The sequence below is a fragment of the Cynocephalus volans genome, chromosome 14 (genome assembly GCF_027409185.1).
Source record: "Cynocephalus volans isolate mCynVol1 chromosome 14, mCynVol1.pri, whole genome shotgun sequence".
In the NCBI taxonomy this organism is placed as follows: Eukaryota; Metazoa; Chordata; class Mammalia; order Dermoptera; family Cynocephalidae; genus Cynocephalus; species Cynocephalus volans.
Window position 1 is genome coordinate 23,158,898 of NC_084473.1, and position 27,870 is coordinate 23,186,767.

A 27,870-nucleotide genomic window follows, 5' to 3' on the forward strand; every position below is an offset into this window, starting at 1 on the left:
AAGCAACTGACTAAAAGCTAAAATAAATCACTTGGAAAAATGAGAAATATTGGCCTGAGGAAATACCAAAGAAAACTAAGACTCTAATGTTTGCAATAAAGAATTAAACGAGAGTGTATAATATCTCAAATGGTAGTAGAAAAGGTAACAGAAAGTAATTTTAGAAAACCTATCTCTTAGGGAATTACCAAAATTATTTGAAGACTTCTGCTTATTTCAGTTAAGGATCATTCTGTGACAAATTCACAGGAAAATCTATGAAGATTTCCCAGTCTGATCTAAACTCTAATACAATAATATAAATAAAAGGGGTCAAATTTCGAAAGGGGAAAAGACTGGATTTTCTACCAAATACCACCCTCTCCCAAAAAGCAGCACAAGGCTTTGCAAAAGTCAAGCCAAGTTTACATGAAATGGGTTTGGCGCATGCTCTCTTATACCAGGCAAAGCTTAAACTGGAGTAGTGCTGGAGAGATTTACGTTTTCTCCTCACCAGAAGATGTCGAGGTCTTTGTGGTTCAAAAGCTGAGGGATGCTGCTTCGGAGATGGAGGTCCCTGTGGATGAAGAGGATAATTCGGATGTAGCTAACTGAATGGACTAATGTTCTATTTAAGTTTTAATTATTTGATGGTGGATCACAATGATATTTTTAACTAAGCTGTTCTTGTTGGTTTTGGTAACTTTAAAGTTTGCCCAAGTAGACTGCTGTTAGTGAACTTGCTTGAGGGATTTCTTCATAATGCTTAATGTTCATGGAGAGAAAAATTATTAATTTATATTTTTGAGAGAATGAGAGGGAAACAGACAAGAGGGAAAAAGAATGAAGGAAAAATACTTGTGTATATGTGCAGTTACTTAATATTGTATCCCTTTTTATTTCAGATCTATTTAGAGTCAAACCCCTGAATTTCATCTCATATCTATGATCATCTGTGTATATAAATGCTCTAAACATGTCCTTTTAGGACAGTAGTGTTCATGCACTCTGTGAGGAGATCTTCCACTCTGTGAAGAATTTAAAATAAAATTGGAAAGTTTTATATTTAGGGAAATATTACCAAATACCATTAAGCGTATTCTTTGAAGACCCTTTCCACCCAACCTCTTTCTAGGCCACAGGAAAGAAGATGAGCCCATTGTATCATCTGTAAAGTAGAAGACTGCAGTCCTGCCTTTGAGATGGACCTTTCTCTCTCAAGTTTAAGCTTATTTTTCTGAGTAGAATTTCTGAGGGAATAATCCCTAAAAAGAGACACTGTAGTAACATTACGGATACCCAGCACTCAACGAAAGGCATATTACTACTGAGCTTTGTTGATCGAACACCTAATGGCAGTTAAAACTCTTATTTAGAAGTGTTCAAACTTTAAGTGAAATATTTAAAATAACTTTTAAATAGAAAGGCAGAGCTATCTATTGCACAATCAAAGACATAACTATACTCATTCACATTCCAACGTAAGGGGGAAAGGGAGGCTGAGCAGAACAAACGATGACAATCAAAGAATTCAAACAGTAGCACTCACCAACACATTTTTCAGCCAATTCACCTAAAAAAGCATCTGACAATTTTGGGTTCCAGTCCCTAGTATGGATCTGTAAGATGTGTTTTCTTGCCTAAGAAGAAAAGCACAGATATATAAAATCTTCCCTAAGAAGAAAAGCACAGATAAACATTATCAACCCCTCGCATGCATTAGCTGGAACAAAATTTGACTAACCATACCTCAGAAACACAATTGTTCGTTTTAAAAGAAATTTAAATGCCTTAGCATCCATATCAACTCTGATTCCCACAATAAACCCATGAAATACATAGCACAGATCATATCTCTGTTTCACAAGCTAAGACATTTAATATTCTGAGAGATGAAGGAACTTGACTAGTAGCACATAACAACTAACTGATTCTAGGAATTCAAAACTAAATTTCACTTTTCCACCATATCAATCATTTTTACCATTTGAAGACATATGAACAAGAAACTTTAATGTGTTATAATTAATAATCATAACATTTAACCAAACTATTTAGATTTCATAGAACTTTTAGTTCTATCATATGCATAAGGTATTATGATTGACAATGAGCAAAGTGACAATTTAAAACTTGAAAAACTTTTTTAATTTGAAAAGTATTCAAATAAGTAAAGAAATATAATGCATATTATTACCTTGTAAGTTAGTTGATGCTTTGGCATTTAATATAACAAGGTAATTTCAGTAAAAATTAACAGAATTCATTGAAAATTCAAAAGTTTAAACAATTTTACCTTGAATTTTTTCTCCAAAATAGCATTCTCTAACTTAAATCTGATTGTGTAGCACAATCAAAATGTTAACACCATGGTTCCAAAATAAATAAAATTTTCTTTTTCTAAAGCAGTAAAAATGAAACACTGACATATCAGAATCCACAATTGGCTAATATTATCACCACTGAGAGTCAGATCAGAATTTGTTTTTCCACATTTGCCTTCTTTTGGCAGAAAAAAACAACACTTTTTAAAAACTGAATATGCCTGTTCCCTCAACACTGCTGAGCCTCTTAAAACATGATAAAGCAAATAATAACCAAGATGATAGTATCTTTCTGGCTTGATGAGGAATTTGGGGTAGAGCACCAAAACAAAAAGAACAACTTCATAGTCATCAAGATAAATCTAATTCAAAAAGTTGACAAAATCTGGAATCAACAGTTACAGTTCTAGTTCTAAGTTCTAAATTAGGCATTCAGCTACCAAAATTAAAGCAATGATATGACACTTATTTTCTTCCAACTTAAAGTATCTGCCTGGACAGATCCTAAAAAAGTATGAAATCAAGGTCCAAAAGAAATCATCCTGACAGTATACATGAGATGACATTAAGCATCTATTACAGACATTAGCAACACAAGTACTGCTCATTACAAGATCCTTAAAGAATAAAAAAAAAATGTCAAAAAATTTAAGCTGGAAGATATCTCAAAAAAGATCTATTCTTATCCCCTCACTTCTCTACACAAAGGTTTAGAGACATGAAATTAATTACCTAAGGTCAGAAAGTTATTGCTAGGTCTCTAAAACATTTAAGTGCCATGTTCTTTCTCTATACAACCGATTAGAGTCACCTTTCTTCTATCATACTACAAACAAGACATAGAATAAAGAGGAAATCACGTAAATGAAGAAATCAAAAAATGTTCATTATCATTTTACTCTATATGGCATACAGAATACTAACTCATATGGCTCCCCTAAAGAAAGTTCCTTCTCTCACTCAAAGGCAAATTCAGGCCCCTCGTATTTCAGGATCCCAAAATACACACATATACACATAACATTTATAACGATGATGATCACAATCATGATGATAAAGGAAAAGAAACAAAGTAAGAAGCATTACTGCATACAGATAATAAGTACTATTTTATGCTAATAAATAGTTAACAAAATTATTAAAATTTGAGACCAAGATGTACTTTTATTAATCTTTTACTTGGTCAAATATCAAGAGTCGTGATATTCTACTGCCTAAAACCACAGGACTAATATGAGATACTGACAGGTATCACTCTGAATTAATGAACGATATGGGTTATTACTGCCCTTAATACTTCCCAAGGCCATTCATTATGTCTTTTTCGAGGAGTCTAGTTCACAGCTTATCTTCACACTCAGGTGATGGCCTTTTTACCTAATTCACTGAAAAAACTGATAGCATCTGAAAAAAGAAAAACTTCCGCAGACTACTCCCCACACCAAATTTGCCTACCCATCTGCTTGTGTACTCACAATATTCTGTCTTCTCCCTATTATCACAGATGAACTAACCAGTTTCTACTTAAAGTCATTCTCACCACTTGTACACCAAATCCTATCCCTTATTATCTATTAAGGACATCTCTCAATTTCATCATGAAAATTTCCTTCTCTATTGGATATTTCTCCCATCTTAAAAACAACAAAACACATTTTATTGTCCCCACTTCCCCCAACATCTTATCATCTCAATTCTTTGCTTCCCTCTGCAGCTAAACTCTTTGAAAAACTTATCGATATTCACTGCCTCCAATTCCTTCTTTCCCTTTCCCTCTTGAACCCCCACTCTGGTTAAGCTTTTGCACCCACTGCTAATTGAAATTTCTCTCATCAGCTTCACCGATGACCTACATAATGCTTAAAAACAATGGCCAGTTCTCTGTTCTCATCTGATTTGACTTAGAAACATGTGACACAATCATACCTTCCTAAATGATACACTTTTTCACTTCACTTCCAGAACACCCCACTCTCCTACTTTTCCTCTTTCGTTGTTTTTTCTTTTTTTTTTGCAGCTGGTGGGGAAGGGGATCTAAACACTTGACCTTGGTGTTACAAGGCTGCACTCAAACCAACTGAGCCAAATGGCCAGCCCTAGTTTTCCTCTTACCTTACTGAGTGCTCCATAAGACAGAACACTTGATAATCTCATTTAGTCTCATGACCTTAAATAATACTACCTAAGGGGAAAAGGTCAACAACTAGGCTAGACCTTTTCTACAGACTCGGACCTGAAGAAATGATCTTAGATTTCAGGCTCATAGCAGTTTCCTTGAAATGTTAGAAAGCTGAAATCAATGTGGAAAAATGTGTTTGAGATCCATACCATACAATACAGTAAGCCACTAGTTGCGTAATGTTATTTTAAATTAACTAAGACTAAATAAAATTTAAAATGCAGTTCCTTAGGCACACTAGCCGCATTTTAAGTGCTCAACAGCCACAGGTGGCTTGTGGCTACCATACTGGGCACTGATAAATGGACAATGCAAATACAAAATATTTCCATCATCACAGAAAATTCTATTGGATAGTGTTGTTCTACATCTTGTTTAGTTTTAAACCCCTGATTTTTGTGGACTGTGCTGCAACTGTGAGGGTTGTGATCAGCATATATACCCTGAGGCCTGCTTGACTCAGGCAATACAGAAGACTGAGAAATCAAGGAAATGGCTTTCCCACACTGAAATGAATATTGGCTGTGTCTCATAAAAACTAAGCACATTCCCATATCCTGTCAGAGCCAGTAAAAGCTGTCCTTAGACTATTGTTAGATGTCCCAATCAAAATAGCTAATGCTTCCCCATGTTTGAAGTACACTCTAACCACGTGAGACCTGTCTCCTACAACTAGACACACCTCTATGCACTGGTATATTCCTGGAAGCCACACTTGGGCAATGAAAATGATTCTGTATATGCTATGTTTCCTGTCCTGACAAAGTCATGTAAACCTGGCACCAGTTTAAAGCTTGTTAAATTTGATCGTCAATCCAAATCTGAGTCACCTACTGGTGGCTGTGTAGATTGATATCAAATTCCGGTATTAACTGTTCTACATGAGGGAGCCATTGCCTTCATTTCCCTGTAGTCTTCTATACAGTCCTAATCATTAAACTTTTCACATCTATGTATGTAAACCAATCATTTCACAGAGATCAAAGATCAAAGCCATTCAACAATATATATTCATATACAGTATCTCCTCTGCATACATCTCTCCCTCTCAAATTTGAATTCCCAGTGAAGAGCTAGTCAGAGATTAAACTGGTCAAACCAATTTCAAGTAGAGTTAGGAAAAAGGAACTTTGTACATCAAATTAAATAACATTTTATATAATCTATGACTATACATTGTGCTGTCTGAAGAATATACTCTTTTAAAAACTTTACACCATAATGAATAATGTTTGCTGTTTTTAAACATGTTAGTACAGTCATTTCTATGAAAATTTGGGTACTGGGTCTTATTCATAAGCTCACTGACACTCTATAAAAACATTATTTTTATGGCAACAAAACTACCTTGGCTATTAGAGAAACATAACTTGCCATATAAGATAATTAAACAATCTGGAGAACTAAAGAAAAGAGCAAGTGAAGCATCTCCAGTAACCTAATCAAGAGCTTTCCTCTTCCTAAAAATCATAAATTTTCTTTTGTTGATAGAAAAAAATTAATTGTTCAATAATTACACAGGTTTTTTTAAAGTATTAACTAAGATATCACATAAGCGCAAAATTTAAACAATGAAAATTCGTAAAATATCACCCTGAGAGTAAATATGTAACTACACACATATGCTTTATAATCTAATTACATGTAAATCTTAATATTTTCTGAAAACAAAAACTTTTACCTTTTGATCAGGCAGGTTGAAAAGGAATTCTCTGTCAAAACGACCAGGTCTCCTGAGCGCAGGATCTATCGAATCAAGTCTGTTTGTAGCACCAATAACAACAATTTCACCCCTATTATCCAATCCATCCATAAGAGCAAGGAGGGTTGATACTATAGAGCTGTAAAAAAAATTTTCAGGCAAAATTAAAAATTAAAAAAAGAAAAGAAAGAAAAGAATTGGAAACACTGCTGCTTACAATAAATGTTGTCTTAAACACTAACTATAGCATGATTACTTCTTAATACAAGATCAAGTGATTTCACAGAAATCATTTTTGAAAGTACTCAAAAATATACAATAATAAACACCTAAAGAACAAAAAAATAAAAGAAAAGATAAACTGGACTTCATCAAAATTAAAAACTTTTCTGCCTCAAAAGACACTATCAAGAAAGTGAAAAGAAAACCTAAAGAAGAAACTATTTGCAAATTATAATGGTCTATGGTCCAGAATAGGAGAAGAACAATTACAACTGAGCAATACAATCGAATTTAAAACTAGGCAAAAAATTTAAACAGACATTTCTCCAGAGACAATATACAAAGGACACACCAATAGTTATTAGGCTTATGCAAATCAAACCAAATGAGATACCACTTTAAACCTACCAAGATGACTATAATCAAACAGAAAGATAATAACTGTTGGTGAAGATGTAAAGAAACTGAAACACTCATACACTGCTTGGTGGGAATGTAAAATGGGATGGCTCTTTGGAAAAGAGTCTGGCAGTCCACCTACCACTAACCACGGAGTTCCCATATGATCCAGCAGTCTCCACAAAAACTCATACATGAATGTTCACATGTCGGGAGGATGAGGGGAAGGCTGAGAGTGTACAAGTTTTCCAATGTGATGAAAATGTTCAAAATTGAGTGTAGTGATGGTTACACAATTCTACAAATACACTGAAAGTCACTGAACCACACAGAGTTTACGTGAGTGAAATGTAGAGCTGTACAATAAACTCAATAAAGCTGTTTAAAAAATTAATATATAAATATATGTTATATATACTGTTAATAAATTGCACTCTTGGGGGGGTTTTAATGTCTGAAAATTATAAAATGTTTAGAGTTCCTACTCTATTACATTTACATTACTGTTATACTCTTAGACAATTTCTTTAACATGGCTCCCACTTTAAGTTCAACTCAAAACTATTTTGTGCATATTTTATAGTATTTTTTTTTAATTATGACAAACACTTCCAAGTAAAAATGTTTCAGGTTTAATTATAACAGAAACCATAGTTCGAGTAACAATGCTTTTTGTAGTGTTTTCCAACTGTTCTCATTTCTATTCCCTTATTCTTACTACTAATACCTGCCTGAAGTAACTTCTCCAAATGTTCAACATATTAAAGAAATCATTTTCCATCCCAAATATATTGTTCTAGCTGTGTTTCCAAAATCTATTAACAAAGCCAAAATGCTAGACACCCAGTAAACATATGTAGAAAGAGTTTGTGAATCTTCTTTTCTAATTGAATGGCTGAAAATTAATGACCTAGATGTCTCACTTAAGGTATAAAGGGGAAAACAAGCACCCTTAAGTATAAGTTCATATTTAAACATACTTAACCTTAAAATTTTTCCTTAACATTTTCCAATCACAGATAGACACTTCAAGTGTTTACTGGAATTTATCAGCATTTTTAAGTGTTTTGTCTTAGATCTTTCAAATGATAAAGTCTCAAACATGGCCAGAAACAGAATTACAACCTAGCTTAAATTGTACCAAAAATTGTCCTTTTAAAAAAAAATCTGAACGACTAGCCCCTGGATCAAAATCCTTTAGTGACCCTTATTATGTTGAAAACCAAGTCCAAACTACTTAACACGATATTCAAGGCCTACTTGCCTGTCCATTTTTAAATGAGATTACAAATAGTAACTTTTCATTTTTAAACAATTACTGGTACACAGAAATACAAAATTCCTATTTATATTGATTGGTCTAACTTTTCTAGCATTTATCTACAGATTGCTTTGAAATATCTACATACATAATTGTATCATCTATAAGTGACAATAGCATTGTTTTTTCCTTCTCTAATATACATACCTTGCATAGCTTTGTCTTGCCAGACTCCACTGACTGGATCTATAGTACGATGCTAATCAGAAGTGTTAACTGCAGCCATGCTTGTCATATTCCACATATTAGAAGAAAAGTTTTCATGTTTCAATATTATGTCTGTTTGTCATAGGTTTTTTGTAGATATCTTTAAGGAAATACTTTATATTCCTGGTTCTCTAAGATGAGGAATTTGATCATGGCTAAATATTGAATTTTATCAAACATTTTTTCCACATTTATTGAGATTATTGTATGATTTTTCTGTAATATAATAGTGTGATGAATTAACATTGGTTGACTTCTCATGTTAAATAAACCTTGTATACTTGAAATAAAATCAATTTGATGATATATGAGTATTTCCTTTTTATATATTCCTAGATGTCATGCACTAGTAATTTGTTTAGGATTTTTAAATCCATGTTCACACTGAGACTGCGTTCCAGTGAACTTTCTCATACCAAGTTTTAAGAAGGTATAATTGACATACAAAACCCTGCACGATTTGATAAGTTTTGAAGTATGTGAAACCTGTGAAACCATCACCACAACCAAAATATGCAACATATTCATCATGTCCTTCCTCATGCCCCCTGGTAATCCATTCCTACTGCCCCTCCTTGGCCTCCTTTGCCCCATCCCCAGCCAAACATTGATCTGTGTACTGTCCCCATAAATTACTTTGTATTACCTAAAATTTTATTTGTGTAGGATCATACAGTAAGTACTTTTTTTTTTCTGGATTATTCTACTCAGCATAATCATTCTGAGATTCACCCACATTATAAGTGATAACGTGACGTTATAGGTGATAATAGTTTATTTCTTTTTATTGTTAGATAATATTCTATTATATGGATATACCACAGTTTGTTTATCCATTCACAGGTTAATGGCCATTTGTATTATTTTAAGTTTTTGGCTATTATAAAAAAAAACTGTTATAAACATTCATTTACAAGTCACAAAGATTTTCCCGTGTATTTTCTAAAAGATCTATACTGGTTAAAACACAGTATTGGTAACACCAAAGTCAAGGGTTCAGATCCCTGAACCAGTCAGCCACCAAAAAAATATATAAAATAAATAAAAGATTTATACTTCTACCTCTTAAGCTTAGGTCTTTATTCTCTTCATCTTTAATGCACACAGAACTGAAACAACATCACAATTTGTATTTCTAATATTGCCTACTGGCATCTTCTTTTTATCATGACCAATCATCATGGTCTTTTTATCATGACCAATCAAATCATGCCAGAGGTTTGTCAGTTTTATTAGTTTTTTCAAAAAACCAACATTTGACTTTCTTGATTTCTACCATATCTTTGTTTTCAGTTCATATATGTTTGGTATGATTTTTGTTCTTACTATACAGGTTATTTACACTTTAGAGCTACAGTTCTTAACTACAAACATATAATTATTCTACTTTTCTTTTGTTGTTTGTTTCTTATATTTTATATATTACCAAACTTGGGAAATTAGTTAAAATGTGCTTTAAAGCACAATATATGACCAATTTTTATAAATGCTGTATATGTTTTAAAATAGCACTCATTCTATATTTATCTTAGATAAATATGCTCAATAGATCAGATTCATGAAATGTGGTTGTTCAAATTAATTTATAGAACATTAACTGATTTTTTTAGCCAGCTTGGTCTATCAATTATTGAGAGAGGTATATAATATCTCCCACAATAATTATCAGCTTAACTCTTTTACCTTGCAGTTCTGTCAATTTTTGTTTAACCTAGTTTGAAATGTGGTTATTAGGAAATTACAGATTTTAAGTTGTTACATCTTCTAGTAAACTATACCTTTTATCATTACAAGGTTTCTTCTTATATACCCAGCATTGCTATCTGACTTATGGTCTATTTTTGTCTAATATTAACATAGCAATACCACCTTTCTGTTAGTATTTACTTGATATAATTTTTATACCATTTAATGGAGTTAACCACTGTGGACATTTCACATAAATAGAATCGTACAGTATGTGGCCTTTTGTATCTAGCTTACTTCACGTAACATTGATGTCTTCAAGATATATCTATCATGCAGCATATATCAGAATTTCATTCCTTTTTAAGGCTAAATAATATTCCATTGTATGAATATACCACATTTTATTTATCCATATATTAGTTCATGGACATGTGAGTTGTTTTCACTTTTTGGCTATTATGAATAATGCTGCTATGAATACTCAGTTTTGTGTGATTTTTCCCTCCACTATTTTACAATGAAACTTTCTGTATCCTCATATGTAGATGTGTCTCTTGTAAACAAACATCCTTGTATTTTGTTTTTCACCAGTCTTTTTGTCTTTTTACTTCCTTTTCATTTCATGTTATTGATGTATTTCTATTTAAACCTACAATCATATTTTGTGCATATTTTCTGATTTTCCCCCTCTTCTTGATTGCTTTTGGATTGACTTTTTTAAATTATTCTATTTCCCAGTTCCAGTCAAGATGGTGGAATAGACGGTTTCCAGAGTCACTCTCTCCCACAAATCAACCAATTTACAACTATAAAAATGTAACATCAGCCAAGCTGGGGCTGCTGGAGCTCAGGGGAAGAGGAGGAGAGACCTACAGACTTCATGAAGCTGGGAGAAACCACGATGAGAGAAAGAAAAAACTGCTCGGAGTGTTTTGGGCCGTGGCTGCTTTAAGGCTTGAGCTGATGAGTGCATGGAGCAGGAGCTGGCAGAAGCTACAGCTGTGCCCTTCAGATGGAGTTACTTGGAGGTGGCAGGAGAGAAGAGGGCCTTGGCAGGCTCCAGGACAGCAAAACCATTAATAGGGTTCCCATGGACCCACGCAGGAGCAAGGAGCCAGAACAACTGAAAAAAGGGAGCCATTCAAAGGCCAGTGAGTCATCACAAGGGACCGGCACAGGACCCGACCCATGGGAAGTGTTTGGAGCATGGGCAGTGGGCAATACGGGCACACTGAGAGAACACTGGGACACAGCAAGGACAGCTAACCTGCCCCCCAATCAGCACAGGACCACTCACAGGAGAAAGGTCGGGAATGCAGAATTGCATGGGGTGCAGTTTGATGAAAAAACTCAGGCCCAGATCAGAGATTCCACAGAACACAGATCCACTGGTCTCTGGAGAGCCAGAAGTGCCTATAAGGTCAACCATTAAACCCTGAGCTGCACAAAAAGCCTTCCCTAGGGAAACAGCAGCAAAGCAGCAATTTAACTCAACCACACAGCTCAAGTACTGGTTCCCACAAGAGGTTCCCCCATGTTAGGGTAAGCAAAGGACAAAAAATTAGTTCCGGCCCAGGCACGCCAGAAGCACCTTGGGGCCTGCCTGGGAACCAGAGGCTTAGATCCGGGAACCAGACCCCACTCCCACTTCCACGCAAACTGCGCCAGTGCCTTGGGGCCGGGGGCCGCCTGGGGACCTGAGGTATGGAGAAGGGGACCGGACCTCCCTCCCACAACCAGGCACACCAAGCTAGCACCTCGGGTCCCATCCAGGGACCCAAGGCATGGAACCAGGGACCTGAGGCATGGAGCTAGGGACCAGACCCTCCTCCCACAACCAGGCACACGACGCCAGCACCTTGGGGCCCACCCAGGGATCCGAAGCATGGAGAAGGGGACCAGACCTCTGTCCCACAACCAGGCACACCACGCTAGCACCTCACGACCCACCAGGGGAACCAAGACATGGAGAAGGGGACCAGACCCCCCTCTCACAACCAGGCACACCAAGCCAGCACCTTGGGTCCTGCCCAATGACCCGAGGCATGGAGCTCGGGACTGGACCCTCCTCCCACAACCAGGCACACAACGCCAGCACCTCAGGGCCCACCCAGGGACCCAAGGCATGGAAAAAGGAATCAGACCCCCCCTACCAAAACCAGGCCCACCACACCAGCACCTCGGAGCCTGCCCAGGAACCCGGGGCATGGAGAAGCGGACCGGACTGCCCTCCCTCAACCAGACACACCGTGCCGGTATCACAGGGCCCAGCAGGGGACCCGAGGCATGGAGAAGGAGACCGGACCACTCTCCCACAACCAGGCACACCGAGCCAGCACCTTGGGTCCTGCCCAGTGACCCGAGGCATAGAGCTAGGGACCGGACCCTCCTCCCACAACCAGGCACACCACACCAGCACCTCGGGGCCCACCCAGGGACTGAGGACATGGAGAAGGGGACTGGACCCTGCTCCCACAACCAGGCACATCACACCAGCGCCGCAGGCCCAGCCCAGGGACCCGGGGCGTGGATAAGGGGACTGGACCATCCTCCCACAACCAGGCACACTGCACCAGCACCTTAGGGCCTGCCCGGTGACCCAAGGCATAAAGAAGGGGATCAGACCCTCCTCCTACAACCAGACACATGGAGCCAGTGCCTCAGGGCCCGCCCAGGGACCAGAGGTATGGAGAAGGGGACCAGACACACCCCACAACGAGGCACACTGCCAATGCCAAGGAGCATGCCAAAAACATCACCTCCATGTGGGCAGCCCACCACAATAACCATGGCTGCCATAAAAGCAGCTAGATGCCACAACCACCACACAGATGGTCCACCAACCACTGGAGTGCATTCACACAAGAAGAGTCACCAGCAGAGATAAAGAAAAGAAGAGAATGTCTCTCTCCACAAAGCCCATTTCAGAGTGACAGAAGAAGCATCTGCTCTATGATAATACTGGGGGACCTGATCACACCTCTCAGCATCGGACAGATCATCTAGGCAACAAATTAACAGAGTAACCATTATTCTTTCAGAAGGAGAGAAGTAATCTAGGGTAATTAGAGGGGGGAGGGGGGAGGGAAGAGATTGGACAAGGGGCATAAAGAATAATTATGATTTGTAGCAATATATATGCTAGTAATATTGATTTGATCAACATATCTCAATGTTCAACCCCCAAAATATATATAATCGATTTTGATTCAATAAATAAATTTTTTTAAAAAGCACAAACCATAAAAGAATAAATAAATAAATAAGACTTTATCAAATTTAAAAAAAAATTATCCTATTTCCCTCCCACTAATAGTTTAGAAATTACACACTATGTTTCTATTCTATTAGTGATTACTCTAGAAATTAAAATCTGCATACTTTTGGCACTCAAGAGTTCCACTTCAAGGCATGATGAAGACCCTACAAGACAACCTCTCAGAAAACTGCAGAACCTGTACATAATAATACATATGCATATACCTTACAGTTCTTGTGAATAAACAGAGAGAGACAATCTGGTGGGAGTTCATGGTCACTTGAAGAGGAGGAACACACAAAAAGTAAGTATCCCACTCTCTGGCTTTTAGCTGGAGCAAAGTGCAGTTGAGGAGAAGAGAAAGAATATGGGCGGAAAACCACTTAACTTTCCAGCATAAGAGTAGAGAACAGGGAAGGTAGAAAACCATTAACATTAAAGAGAGTGAGGGATCACACAAGGTCAATAGCTAGTAAGGACATCCCCAAACTCTACCCACATCTCTGGCTGATCCCTAACAACAAAAGCAGGGAGCAGACTCAAAGGATCCAGAGCTAAAGACAAAAGGTCTCAAAGGAGAACAAAACTACTAATCAAGAAACTGAGTTTGGGGGCTGGCTAGTTAGCTCAATACATTAGGGCACAGGCATGTAACATCAAGGTCACGGGTCCAGATACCTGTACTGGCCAGCCACCAAAAAAAAAAAAAATACTGACTTTGCATTTCAAGACTAACCCAGAAAATTATCTTCTAAGAAAAAGGAAATATGAGGGGAGATGGACCACCAGGGGAACACTGTGGCAGACAGCAACTGATCTGCCCTCCAATCAGCACAGGCCCACTCAGTGTAGACTGCTCAGGAATACAGAACTGCAGGGGGTGCAGTTTGCTGAAAAGATCAGGCTCAGACAAGAGTTTCCATACAACCCACGTGTACCAGATCCCACAAGACCTGGAATTGCTTACAAGGTCAACAATTGAAACTACTGAGCTACACAAAAAGCCTTCCCCAGAGAATAAGCAGCAAAGCAGCAATTTAGCTCAACCACAGGGCACAAGTTCTGGTTCCCTTAGGAAGTTCCTCCATTTCAGAAATAACCAATGGACAAATTAGTTCCAGTACAGAGTTTAAGTGGTGGGAACAGCAAATAATCCAACACAGACTGAAAGAAAAACAAAATACCCACAGATCAGAGACAAAGTTTGATATTAACGAGTAAAGGTCTAACACTACCAAAGATCACCTATAAAACCTAGAAGGACAGGAAGCCCCCAGACTCCCAAGCCAGGGCAGTGGGGGACTGAGGGCTTCAGCCATGCTCCTCCAACATCTACAACCAGCCCAGCAACTACTACCAAGCCACCGCAGGAAGCACCCAGGCTCCTGAGCCAGGGTGGTGGGGGACCAAGGGCCTCAGCCACATCCCTCTGAAATCCACATCCAGCCAAGCAACAACCACTGAGCTGCCACCAGAAATGGCCTGGGCTCTCAAGCCATGGTGGTATGGTCCAAGAGCTTTAGCCATACTCTCCCCCAAACATCTGCAACCAGCCCAGCAATTACCATTGTGCTGCCACCAGAAACACCCTGGGCTCCCAATGGGGGACCAAGGGTTTTAGCCACATCCCCCTGACACGTGCACCTAGCACAGCATCCAGCCCAGCAACAACTGAGCCACCACTGGAAGCCCCCTGGTCTCTCCTGCCAGAATGAGGGGGATGCCACAGGCCTTGACCATGCCACCCCTCCTTCCTCTTCCTCTCACCCTATTTCCCTCCCTCTTTCCCTCTCCCCCTCCCCCCAACTGCTCCACCACATCTTAGAATGTAAAAAAATATTAATAAGTAAACAGATTTTTTAAAAGAAAAAAAGAAAAAGGAAATATGATTCATAAAAGAAAACTAATAGAACCCAAAGTCTTCATAAACTAACAATAATAATATTCAGAATACAATCCAAAATTGCCTGACAAATGAAGAACCCAAGAAAAAAAAAAGAATATATTTACAAAAGAAAAGAAAATCAAGCAAGCCTAACAGATAAACCAGATGCTGAAGCTAACACAAGGGAAGTTTAAAGCAACTAATGTAACTAAGCTCGATGAAGTAAAATACAAACATGTTTAAGTACATGAAATTACAGTGGAAAATTGAAATAAAAAATAATCAAATGTGAGTCTTAGATGTGTTGGATGCACATAACGAAACAGACTGACAAAGCAAAAAGTGAAGAATGAAGATAGATGAATAAAAATCATCCAAAAATAAGAAAACAGAAAGGGATTGAAAAAAAGGAAAATTAGTACATACAAGATGATAAACACCAATCAGAATAAAAATGAAGATGGCCAGACTGAGGCACATTACAGCTAAGTGTTAGAAGTCAAAGATTTAGAGCAAATACTGAAAGCAGCAAGAGAAAAACCAAATATTATTGAAAATGGGAACAATAATCCAATTAATGACTTTCCACTACTAGGATGCAATGCAGGGAGGCAGAATCCTGACAGAGACAAGCTGACTCCCTAAATGGAAGAGACAGAGCTGAGATTCAGGGAGATCAAGATGACTAGAGTTCACAGGAAAGAGTACCAGAGAGGAGATTGCTGCAGAGAGAGATGAGATTGTTGCAGAGAGAGAAAACTCAGGAAATAACGCATAGGGTACCTAAAGTCTTCCACTAAAATCAATCAGTGCATGCATGTGATGAAACTACCCTGGGCTCAAGTGAAGAAATACCCAGAAAAACTAGGGATAACAGTACTCTGCACTCACAGAGAGCCAGGAATACTGCCAGTCCCCACCAGACAGACAGGCAAACCTCATGACTCACGGGTTACTGCCCATAAATAAAGACATGGCATCATAGTGGGAAATAATTAGCCCTAGACTGAGGACTACTCCAGGTCCATATAACAAATCTTAAAAGCAAAATTCCAAAAAATCAAACTGTTTTCCAGTAGGTTAACTGTGTCCCAGGAAAAAAACCCTCAAGAATATTTATAGTAACATATTTAGCACTCAACAAGGAAAAATTTACATATGGCTTCCAAAAAAATTGCCAAGCATGCAAAGAAACAGGAAAATATAGTCCATAATGGGAAAACTGAATAAACTAAAACCAAGCCAGAACTAAGATACTAGAATTAGCAGATGGGGACATTAAAGTACTTGTTATAAGCATATTCCAAATGTTCAAAAGTTCCATATATTGATGAAAACAAAAACATGTGAGATGAAAAATGAATGCGAAAAATTACAGATTAGAAAATGAAGAAGAAAAGATTAGTGAAGTAGAAGATATAGCAATAGAAATTATCCAACATGAAACAGAAAAAAAGTTTAAAGCAAAATCAATAAGTTGAAAGCAGAAAAGTTTAAAGCAAAATCAACTATCCAACATGAAACAGAAAAAAGCTTAAAGCAAATTGGATGGTGCCTGTCTATACTGAGGGTGGATCTTTCCCACCCAGTCTACTAATACTCTACAGTATTAGTGAACTGCAGGACAACATCAAGCAGCTTAACATATACATAATTAGAGGCACAAAAGGAGAGAGGAGATGAGAGGAGATAGTAGCAAGGAGGCAAGAAAAAATACTGAAGAAATAATGGCCAAAACTGTACAATTTTGATGAAACTTATAAACTCATATATACAAAAAGCTCAATGCAAGAAAGAGAAAAAAGAAAACTCTAGGAAGGCACATCAGTAAATAAATTGCACAAAACCAGTGAAGAAGGAAAAGGAAACAAAGAGCATTCAAAGCTGCCAGAGTAAAAAAAAGATACATTACATACAAAGAAACAACAACAGAGAAGACAGAAGAATTGGTTACTGAAACCATACAAGTGAGAAGACAGAAGACCAACATCTTTAAAGTACTGAAAGAAAAGTAAGTGTAACTTCTAATTGTATACCTGCAGAAAAGATTCTACAAAAAAAGGCTAAGTTTCTCAAAAAGTTAAACATAAAACTACCATTTTGTCCAGTAATTCCACTCCTTGGTATATACCCAAGACAGATGAAAATATATGTTCCACATAAAGACGTGCATGTGCATGTTCACAGTGGCATATAATAGACCAAACTGGAAACAACACAAATGTCATCCAATGTGTGGTCTATCCATACACTAGAATATTGTTTATCAACAAAAAGGAACAAAATACTTCCACATTTACATCATGGATGCGCCCCCAATTGATTATACAGTCATGCTTCACTTAACAACAAGGATATGTTCTAAGAAGGGCATCATTAAGCAATTGTTTCATTTTGCAAACATCATAGAGTGTACTTACACAAACCTAGATGGTATAGCCTAGCACATACTTAGGTTATATGGTATAGCCGTCACGGTCTTACGGATCTGCCATTGCATATGTGGTCCATCACTGATAGAAACATCATTATGTGGCAAATGACTGTACTCCGAGAAAGAAGCCAGACACAAGAAACCACGCATTATATGATCCTATTTACACAAAATGTCTAGAAAAGGCAAGTCTGTAGAGACAGAGATTAGATTAATGGTTGGCTGGGGGCAAGAACAGGGATTTACTATAAATAGGCACTACTGGTTAGCTCAATTGGTTAGAGCACATGTTATATAACAAGGTCAAGAGTTTGGATCCCTGTATTTGCTGGCTGTCAAACAAACAAACAAACAAATAAATAAATATCATCAAATTATTCTTAAAATCTTCCAAAAACTTGAAGAGGAAGGAATACTTCCAAACACATTCTACGAGGCCAGCATTACCCTCATACCAAAAACAGAAAAAGACACAACAGAAAAAGAAAACTACAGACCAACATCCTTAATGGTCACAGATGCAAAAGTCCTCAATAAAATATTAGCAAACAGAATCCAATCATACACTTAAAAGATCATTCACTATGATCAAGTGGGAAGCAGCCGAGGGACGTAAGGATGGTTTAACATAAACAAATAAATAAATGTGATACATCACATCAATGGAATGAAGGAAAAAAACTATATGATCATTTCAATAAATGCAGAAAAAGCATTTGATAAAATCCAACACCCCTTCATGATAAAAACACTCAATGAATTTGGTTTAGAAGTAATGTACCTCAACACAATAAAGACTCTATATGACAAACCCACAGCTGATATCATACGGAATGGGCAAAAATTGAAGGCTTTTCCTCTAAAATCTGAAACACACAAGGACGCCCACTTTCCCCATACTTGTTCAACACAGCACTGCCCAATAAGGCAAGAGAAGGCAATAATGGACACCCAAATTGAAAAGAAGGAAGTCAAACTATCCCTATTTGCTGATTACATGACTATATACATAGAAAAGCCTAAAGACACCACCAAAAATTCATGAGAATAAATGATTCAGTAAAGTGACAGGATACAAAATCAACACACAAAAATCAATAGTATTCCTATACAGCAATAATGAAATATCTGAAGAAGAAAACAGGAAAGTAATCCCATTCACAAAAGATACCAAAAAATGAAATACCCAGGAGTAAACTTAACCAAGAGAGTGAAAGACCTCTATATAATGTTAACTATAAATCACTGGTGAAAGAAATTGAAGAAGAAACAAATAAATGGAAAGATATCCTCTGGTCATGGATTGGAAGAATTAATATCATCAAAATGTCCATATTACCCAAAGCAATCCACAGAGTCAATGCAATCCCTATCAAAGTACCAATGACATTCTTCACAGAAATAGAAAAAACAATCTTAAAACTGTCTGGAACCACAAAAGATCCATATAGCCAAAGCATTCTTAAAAAGAATGATGTTGGAGGCATCACACAGACTTCAAAATATACTATAAAGCTATAGTAACCAAAGCAGCATGGTACTGGCATAAAAACACACAAATTGACCAGTGGAACAGAATAGAGTGCCCCAAAATAAACCCACACAGTTACAACCAACTGACTTTCGACAAAGGTGCCAAGAATATACAGTGGGGAAAGGACAGCCTCTTCAATAAATGATGCTGGAAGAACTGGATACCCATATGCAGAAGACTGAAACTGGACCCCTATTTCTCACCATACACAAAATTAACTTGAAATGGATTAAAAACCTAAATTTAAGACCCAAAACTGTGAAACTACTAGAAGAAAACACATGAGAAACACTATGCAAGATGGGAATGGGCAACGCTTTTTTGAACAAGACTACAAAGGCACAGATAGCCAAAACAAAAATAGACAAACGGGACCAGATCAAACTAAAAAGGTTCTGCACAGCAAAGGACACAATCAACAATGATGAAAAACAACCTACAAAATGAGAGAAAGTGTTTGCAACCTACACATCAGACAAGGGGCTAAAATCCAAAATACATAAGGAAATCAAACAACTCAAAAACAAAAAAACAAATAACCCAATTGAAAAATGGGCAAAGGACCTGAACAGACATTTCTCAAACGACATACAAATGGCCAGCAGGCACATGAAAAAATGTTCAACATCACTAATCATCAGGACAATCGAAATTAGAACCTCAATGAGATATCATCTTATTCCATTTGGAATGGCTATTATCAAAAAAGTAGAAAACAACAAATGCTGGTGAGCATGAAAGAAAAGGGAACTCTCCTACATTGCTGATGAGAATGTAAATTGGTACAGCCATTCTGGAAAATAGTATGGAGGTTCTTCAGAGAACTAAAAATAGAACTACCTTATGACCCAGCAATCCCACTACTGGGCATATACCCAAAGGAAATGAAATCAATATATCAAAGAGACATCTGCATGCCCATGCTCATTGCAACACTATTCACAATAGCCAAGAGATAGAATCATCCTAAATGCCCACCAATGGATGAATGGATTTAAAAAAAAAAAAAAAAAAAAAAAACACCTGTTATATATACACCTATGGTATACTATTCAGCTATTAAAAAAAAATGAAATCCTGTCATTTGTAGCAACATAGATGGAACTGGAGACCATGATGTTAAGTGAAGTAAGCCAGGCACAGAAAGACAAATACCACATGAGCTCACTCATATGCGGGATCTAAAAAAAATAAGGTTCCATATAAATAGAGAATAGAACAATGGTTACTAGAGACTGGGAGGGGAGAGGAGTTAGGGGAAAGGGAAGTGGTAGATTAACATGCACCAAGTCATGTTAACTATTCTAAGTGAATCAATGTACAGTATATGCATATATTAAAACACACTGTACTCCACAAATATATAGAAATAAATGTTAAAATAACAAATAAAAAAGCTAAGAAAAAAGAAAATGGAATCATAAAAAATATTCAATTAATCTAAAAGAAGGCAGAACAATTAACAAAAGGGGAACAAGGAACAAATGGACAAGTAGATAATCATCATCAAGATGGTAAATTTAAATCTAACAATATCAATAATTACATTAAATGCAAAAACCCATTTTGGAGGAAAGGGCATATTCATTATCTTGATTAGTTTCTCAAGCAGATACATATGTTAAAACCTACAAGTTTTACTCTTTAAGTATGTCAATTTTGTGTACATATATTTAAGGTATATATTTTATGTCAATCATACTTCAATAAAGCTGTTTAAAAAATCAACAGCAAAAGTGAAAGAAGACACTGAAAAAAAAACTTCAAAAATTATTTCTTTGAAAAGGGAGAAACAAGGTCCGGCCCATGGCTCACTTGGAAGAGTGTGGTGCTGATAACATCAAGGCCACAGGTTTGGATCCCTATACAGGGATGGCCAGTTAGCTCACTTGGGAGAGCATGGTGCTGACAACACCAAGTCAAGGGTTAAGATCCCCTTACCAGTCATCTTTTAAAATAAAATTTTTTTAAGGGAGAAACAAAAAGAAACAGCAGGTATAAATAGAAAACGAAAATGAAACGGTGATTCCCAACTCAACCACATCAATAATTACATTAATTGTTAATTGATTAAAAAGTCAAATTAAAATGAAGAGATTGTCAGATTAAAAAAATAAGACCTATACACTATCAATAAAAAGAAACACTCTAACTATAAAGACACAGATAGGTTGAAAGTAAACTAATGGCAAAAAATACACCATACAAATAGCATAAGAAATCTGAAATAGCTAAATTATTACCTGATAAAAATAGATTTCAAAACTAAATGTACTAAGGGATAAAAATGGACATTTCATAATGATAAGAGGGCAACCTCAACATAAAAATACAACAATAATAAATGTGTATGCACCCAATATAAAATTTCAAAATACATGAAACAAAAACTGGCACCATCAAAGGGACAAATAAAGAATTCACAATCATACCTAGACATTTTAATACACATCTCTACAACTGATAGAACTAAACCAAAAAATCCGTAAAGATACAAAAGAGTCTGCATAACACTATTAGCAACCTTGTCTTAGTTGATATTTATTGAGTACTATGCCACAAATGGCAGAACACAAATTCACAGGATAGACATACACTCGAACGTGAAGAAAACTGTGATAAAATTAAAATGACTTTAAAAGTTATGATCTCTTCACTACAATAAAGCTAAATTAGAAATAAATAATAGTAAGATAATCAGGAAAAAAACAACTATTTATAAATTAAACACACTTCTGATAATCATCATTTCAAAGGAGAAATGACAAGAAAAACTAGAAATTGTTTAACTAAATAAACAGTAAATACACAATATGTCAAAAACTGTATGATGCAGCTAAATCAGTACCTAGAGGGAAATTTATAGGGTTTGATACCTATATTAGAAAAGAAAAATAGTTTCAACTGACTTCTAAGCTTCCATCTTATAATCTGGGGAAAAGAGGCCATTAAATTCAAAGAAATCATAAAGAAAAGAGATGAAAGGATCTTACAAACATATCACTATGTGAAACAAGCCAATTTGAAAAGGCTACATACTGTTGGATACCAACTATAGGCCATTCGGGAAAAGGCAAAATTACGTAGACAGTAAAAAATCAGTGGCTGCTGGGGGGAGAGAGTGGACTCAACAAGGAGGAAGGGAAGAAGGGAGAAATGAATAGGTAAAGCACAGAAGACTTTGGTGGCAGTGTAAATATTCTGTATGATACTATAATGGTAGATACATGTCATTACACATTTGTCAAAATCCATGGAACTCTTCCAGATAAAGAGTGAACCTTAGTGTAAACTGTGGGAGTTAGTTAATAATAATGTTGCAATATTGGTTCACCAATTGTTAACAAATGTTCCACTGTTACGAAAAGAGAAAACCAAATATGTGTGTACATGTGCATGCGTGTGTGCGTGTGTAGTAAGGGGAACATTGAAAGTCTTTACTATCTGTACAATTTTTCTGTAAGCCTAAAACTTCTTGATATGGACTGAATGTTTGTGTTCCCCAAAGTGCATGTATCGAAACCTAATCACCAATATGATAGTGTTAGGAGGTGCGGCATTTAGGAAGTGTGGCATTTGGGTGGGGATTAGGACATGAGGGCAGAGCCCTCATGTATAGGATTAGTGCCCTTATAAAAGAGACCCCAGAGAGCTAGCTGGCTTTTTCTACTACGTAAGGACACAGCAAGAAGGTGCCATCTATTAACCAGAAAACAGGCCCTCATTAGACACCAAATCTGCTTGTACATTGATCTTGGACATCTCAGCCTCTTGAATTATGAGAAATAATTTTCTATTGTTCATAAGCTACCAAGTTTATAGTTTTTTGTTATAGCAGTCCAAACAGATGAAGACACTACTCTTAACACAGTCTATTATTCTTTGACTTTATTTTTCAGAGCAGTTTTAGTTTCATAGTAAAATTGAGAGGAAGATACAGAGATTTCTCATATACCCCCTACCCACTCATATGCAAAGCTATCCCCTTATCAACATACCACCAGAGTAATACATTTGTTACAACTGATGAACCTACACTGACACATCATTATCACCCAAAGCCATAGTTTACATTAGGGTTCACTCTTGGTGATGTACATTGTATGGGTTTGTACAAAAGTGTAGTAAAATATATTCACCATTGAGAAGTTCCAGTCAAGATGGCGGAACAGACAGTCCCCAGAGTCACTCTCTCCCACAAAACAATGAATTTACAACTATAAAAATGTAACATCAGCCAAGCTGGGGCCGATGGAGCTCAGGCGAAGAGGAGGAGGGACCTATGGAACTCATGAAGGCATGAGAAAACACAATGAGAGAAAGAAAAAACTGCTCTCAGTATTTCAGACTGTGGCCACTTTAATGATGGAGCACATGGAGCAGGAGCAGGCAGAAGCCGCAGCTGTGCTCTTTAGATGGAGTTACTGGGAGGCAGAAGGGGAGAAGAGGACTTTGGTGGCCCCCAGGACAGCAAGACCACTAATAGGGTTCCCATGGACCCACGCAGGATCAAGGAGACAAAACAGCTGAAAAGGGGGAGCCATTCAGAGGCCAGTGAGTCATTGCCAGGGACCGGCGTAGGGCCCATCCCATGGGAAGTGTTTGGAGCACGGGCGGTGCGGGAGACAGGCCCACTGGTAGAACACTGGGACACAGCAAGGACAGCCAATCCGCCCCTCAATCAGTGCAGGACCACTCAGAGGAGACTGGTCGGCAATGCAGAATTGCATGGGGTGTAGTTCGATGGAAAAACTCAGGCCCAGATCAGAGTTTCTACACAACCCAGGTGCACCAAGTATCTGGAGAGCCAGAAGTACCTACCAGGTCAACCATTAAACCCTGAGCTACACAAAAAGTCTTCCTTAGGGAAACAGCAGCAAAGCAGCAATTCACCTCAACCACACAGCTCAAGTACTGGTTCCCATAGGAAGTTCCCCCAGGTTAGAAGTAAGCAAAGGACAAAAATTTAGTTCTGGAACACCGGCAATGCCTTGGTGCCCACCAGGGGACATGAGGCATGGAGCCAGGGACAGGACTCCCACCTACAACCAATCACACCGCTAGTACCTCGGGGCCCCACCCAGGAACCCAAGGATTGGAGCCAGGGACTGGACCCCACTCCCACATATAGGCACACCACCAATGCCTATGGGCCCATCCGGGGACCTGGGGCTAGCAGCCAGGGACCGGAGCCCCTTCCCACAACCAGGCATGCAGTGACAGTACTTCAGGGCCCTGCCCAGGGGCCCAATGCATGGAGAAGGGGACCAGACCTCCCTCCCACAACCAGGCATCTTGGGTCCTGCCTGAGGGCCTGAGGCATGGAGAAGGGGACCAGACCCCCTTCCCACAACCAGGCACAAAGTGCCAGCACCTCATGGACCACCCAGGGACCCGAGGCATGGAGAAGGGGACCAGAACCTCTTCCCACTACCAGGCACCCCACATCAGCACCTTGGGGCCCACCCAGATATCTGCAGCATGGAGAAGGGGACCGGAACCCCCTCCCACAACCAGGCACACCATGCCAGTGTCTTGAGATCCACTCGGGGACCCAGAGCAGGGAACCAGGGATTGGACACTCTCCACAACCAGGCACACTGCCAGCACCATGGAGCAGGCCAAAAACATCTCCTCCATGTGGGTGGCCCACCACAGCCACCACGATAACCATGGCTGCCACAAAGGCAGCTAGATGCCACAACCACCATGCAGATGGTCCACTAGCCACTGGAGTGAGTTGACACAAGGAGAGTCAGCAGCAGAGATAAAGAAAGGAGGAGGAGGTCTGTCTCCACAGAGCCCATTTCATAGTGATGGAAGAGACATGTGTTCTATGATAGTACTGGGGGACCTGATCATGCCTCTCAGCATTGGACAGATTATTTGGGCAGCAAATCAACAGAGTAACCATTATTCTTTCAGAAAAAATCTAGGGTGATTAGAGTGGGGAGGGGGGAGGGAAAGGGGATAGGGAGAGATTGGACAGGGGCATAAAGAATAATTACGATTTGTAACAATATATATGCTAATAATATTGATTTGATCAACATATCTCAATGTTGAACCCCCAAAATATGTATGATCAATTTTGATTCAATAAATAAATATATATATATATATTCACCATTATAGTACCATACAGAGTATTTTCACAGCCCTAAAAATCCTCTGTACACTGTCTATTCATCACTCCCCTCCCCAGTCTATCAATTTTTTTTAAAGTAAAGGAAAGGGTAGTATAAAATTGGAAAAGAAAAAATTATATAGAGGAAAACCAATGAAACCAAGAGCTGGTTCTTACAGGAAGAAAGGATCAATAAAATTCATAAGCCTCCAGCAACACTGATCAAGGAAAAAAAGGAAGAAAATGAAAGTTACCACCATCAGGAATGAAAAGGGGATATCACCATAGACTCTTCAGACATTAAAAGAATAAGGGAATATTATAAAGTAATTCATGCAAATTTCATGACTTAGATGAAATGGACAAGTTCCTTAAAGATGAACTACCAAACTACCAAACCTGACCCAAGAATAAACAGAAAACTTGAATAGCCCCGTATCAACTGAAGAAACATAACATGTAACCAAAACCCTTTCCACAAAGAAAACTCCAGGTCCAGATGTTTTCACTGGTGAATCCCAAATATTTAAGGAAGGAATAACCAAACGCACATAAACACTTCAAGAAAATAGAGGAGGAGAGAATACATCATCTCATCTAATACAGATCAAAATGACCTGACTCCAAACCCAGATGCAGATATTTTAAGAGTGACTACAGATCAAAATCTCTCATGAGTACAGATGATAAAACACTTTTAAAAATATTAGTAAGTTGAATCCAACAATTTTTTTAAAAGGATAACATCACAAGCAAGTGGAGTTTATTTTAAGAATGTAAAGTTAGGTTTAGCATCTAAACTTCAATCAAAATAATACTACATATTAAATAGGTCAAAAAAGAAAAGACATATGATCAATTCAAAAGAGGCAGGAAAAAAGCATGTTACAAAGTTCAATACCATATATCACAATAATATAAACCATTACAGAAACTAGGAATATAGTGGAAATTTGACTGATACACGGCCGATGAAAAACCTACAATTAAAATCACATTCAATGATAAAATTCTCAATGTTTTATACCTAATACAAGGAACAAGACAATGATTTCCATTATCACCACTTTTAGTTAACAGCAGACTTGAGCCAAAGGACTAAGAAAAAGAAATAAAAGACATAGATTGGAAAAGAAATAAAACTCTCATTTGAAGACAACATGATCTTGTACGGATAAACGTCAAAGAAACCCACAAAATAGCTAATACAACTAATGAATTTAGCAAAGCTGTAGATACAAGACTATAAAAATCAATTGCATATTTATAAACCAAGAGTAAACAATTAGAAAATATTTTTTTTAACTCCATTCACTTTAAAAAATAAAGTATTTAGAAATAAATTTAACAAAGATACCTAAGATCCTTACACTAAAAACTATGAGACATACCAAAGGGAAATTAAAGAAGGCCTAAATAAATGGTCAGATGTACCATGTTCATGGATTAGAAGACTAATAAGGTCAAAGAGGGCTGTAGGGATACTGGTCAGAATTTCCTGCATCTTTCTGGCCTTCAAAACTTTGGTTTAGATATTTACAATCTTTCCCTGCACAGATTACTGAGCAACGAAGGCATAGCAAGGAACAAAATGCTACTTTTATGTAAGATAAGGCCATGTGAAACAAGTAACTCTTTGGCATAGTTCCACTTTTGTCTCCAAGCTGCTTATAAACTCCTGGTTCCCCTTCAGGTATTATGGAGAACAGCTGTGCAGCCCTGGATCACTGTATGCCAGATTCTTCCCTACATGTAAGTCACCATCGATAATAAACTCTTTGTAAACTGTATGGGGTTGCCTGTTTCATTTTCGATCTCAAGATACCTTCACAGTACACAGGTTTTTTAATTTAAGCCCCACATTCAGATAACGACAATTCTTCCCAAATAGATCTACAGATTCAGTGCAATCCCAAATAAACCCAATAGGCTTTTCTGAAGAAACTGACAAATAGGTTTTTAAAATGTATATGGAAAGGCAATAGACCAGTAAAACAATTTTGAAAGGGCCGAGCCCATGGCGCACTCGGGAGACTGCGGCGCTGGGAGCTCCGCCGCGGGTTCAGATCCTATATGGGAATGGCCGGTGCACAGACTGGCTGAGTGCCGGTCACGAAAAAGACAAAAAAAAAAAAAACAATTTTGAAAAAGAATAAGATTGGAGGACTTGTACTAAGAAGACCTAACATAAAGCTATAGTATAGTAATCAAGACAGTGGCATAAGGATAGACCTATAAACTAATGGAATCAATAACAAATCTAAGAATAGACAGATACTTATATGAATTAATTTTTGACAAATTTGCCAAGTAATTCAACAAAGTAACCTTTTCAATAAATGGTTTTGGAACAAATGGATATCCATATGAAAAAAATAAACTTCAGTCCATACCAGGCACCATCTATAAAAATTAACTAAAACTCTTACCTCATGCTGATACATAAACATTAACAAAATGAATCATTGACTTAAATGTAAGGGCTTAAAACTATTAACATTTTAGAAGAAAACATAGAAGAAAATTGTTGACACACTGGCTTAGGCAATTTTTTTAAAGCAAGACATAAAAGGCACTGTTGGCTTTATCAAGATTAGTCTTTTGCTCTT

General features: G+C 37.6%; 1 protein-coding gene across 1 annotated transcript in view; it reads right to left on the reverse strand.

The window, feature by feature from the left end:
• Positions 1-27,870, reverse strand: part of ATAD2B (ATPase family AAA domain containing 2B) — a 166,484-nt gene that overhangs the window by 86,996 nt on the left and 51,618 nt on the right. The window contains exons 14-15 of the mRNA XM_063078237.1: positions 6,164-6,323; positions 1,529-1,619 (exon numbers count right to left, since the gene is read on the reverse strand). Coding sequence (XP_062934307.1) covers positions 1,529-1,619; positions 6,164-6,323 — 251 coding nt within the window. The remainder of the gene's footprint in view (positions 1-1,528; positions 1,620-6,163; positions 6,324-27,870) is intronic.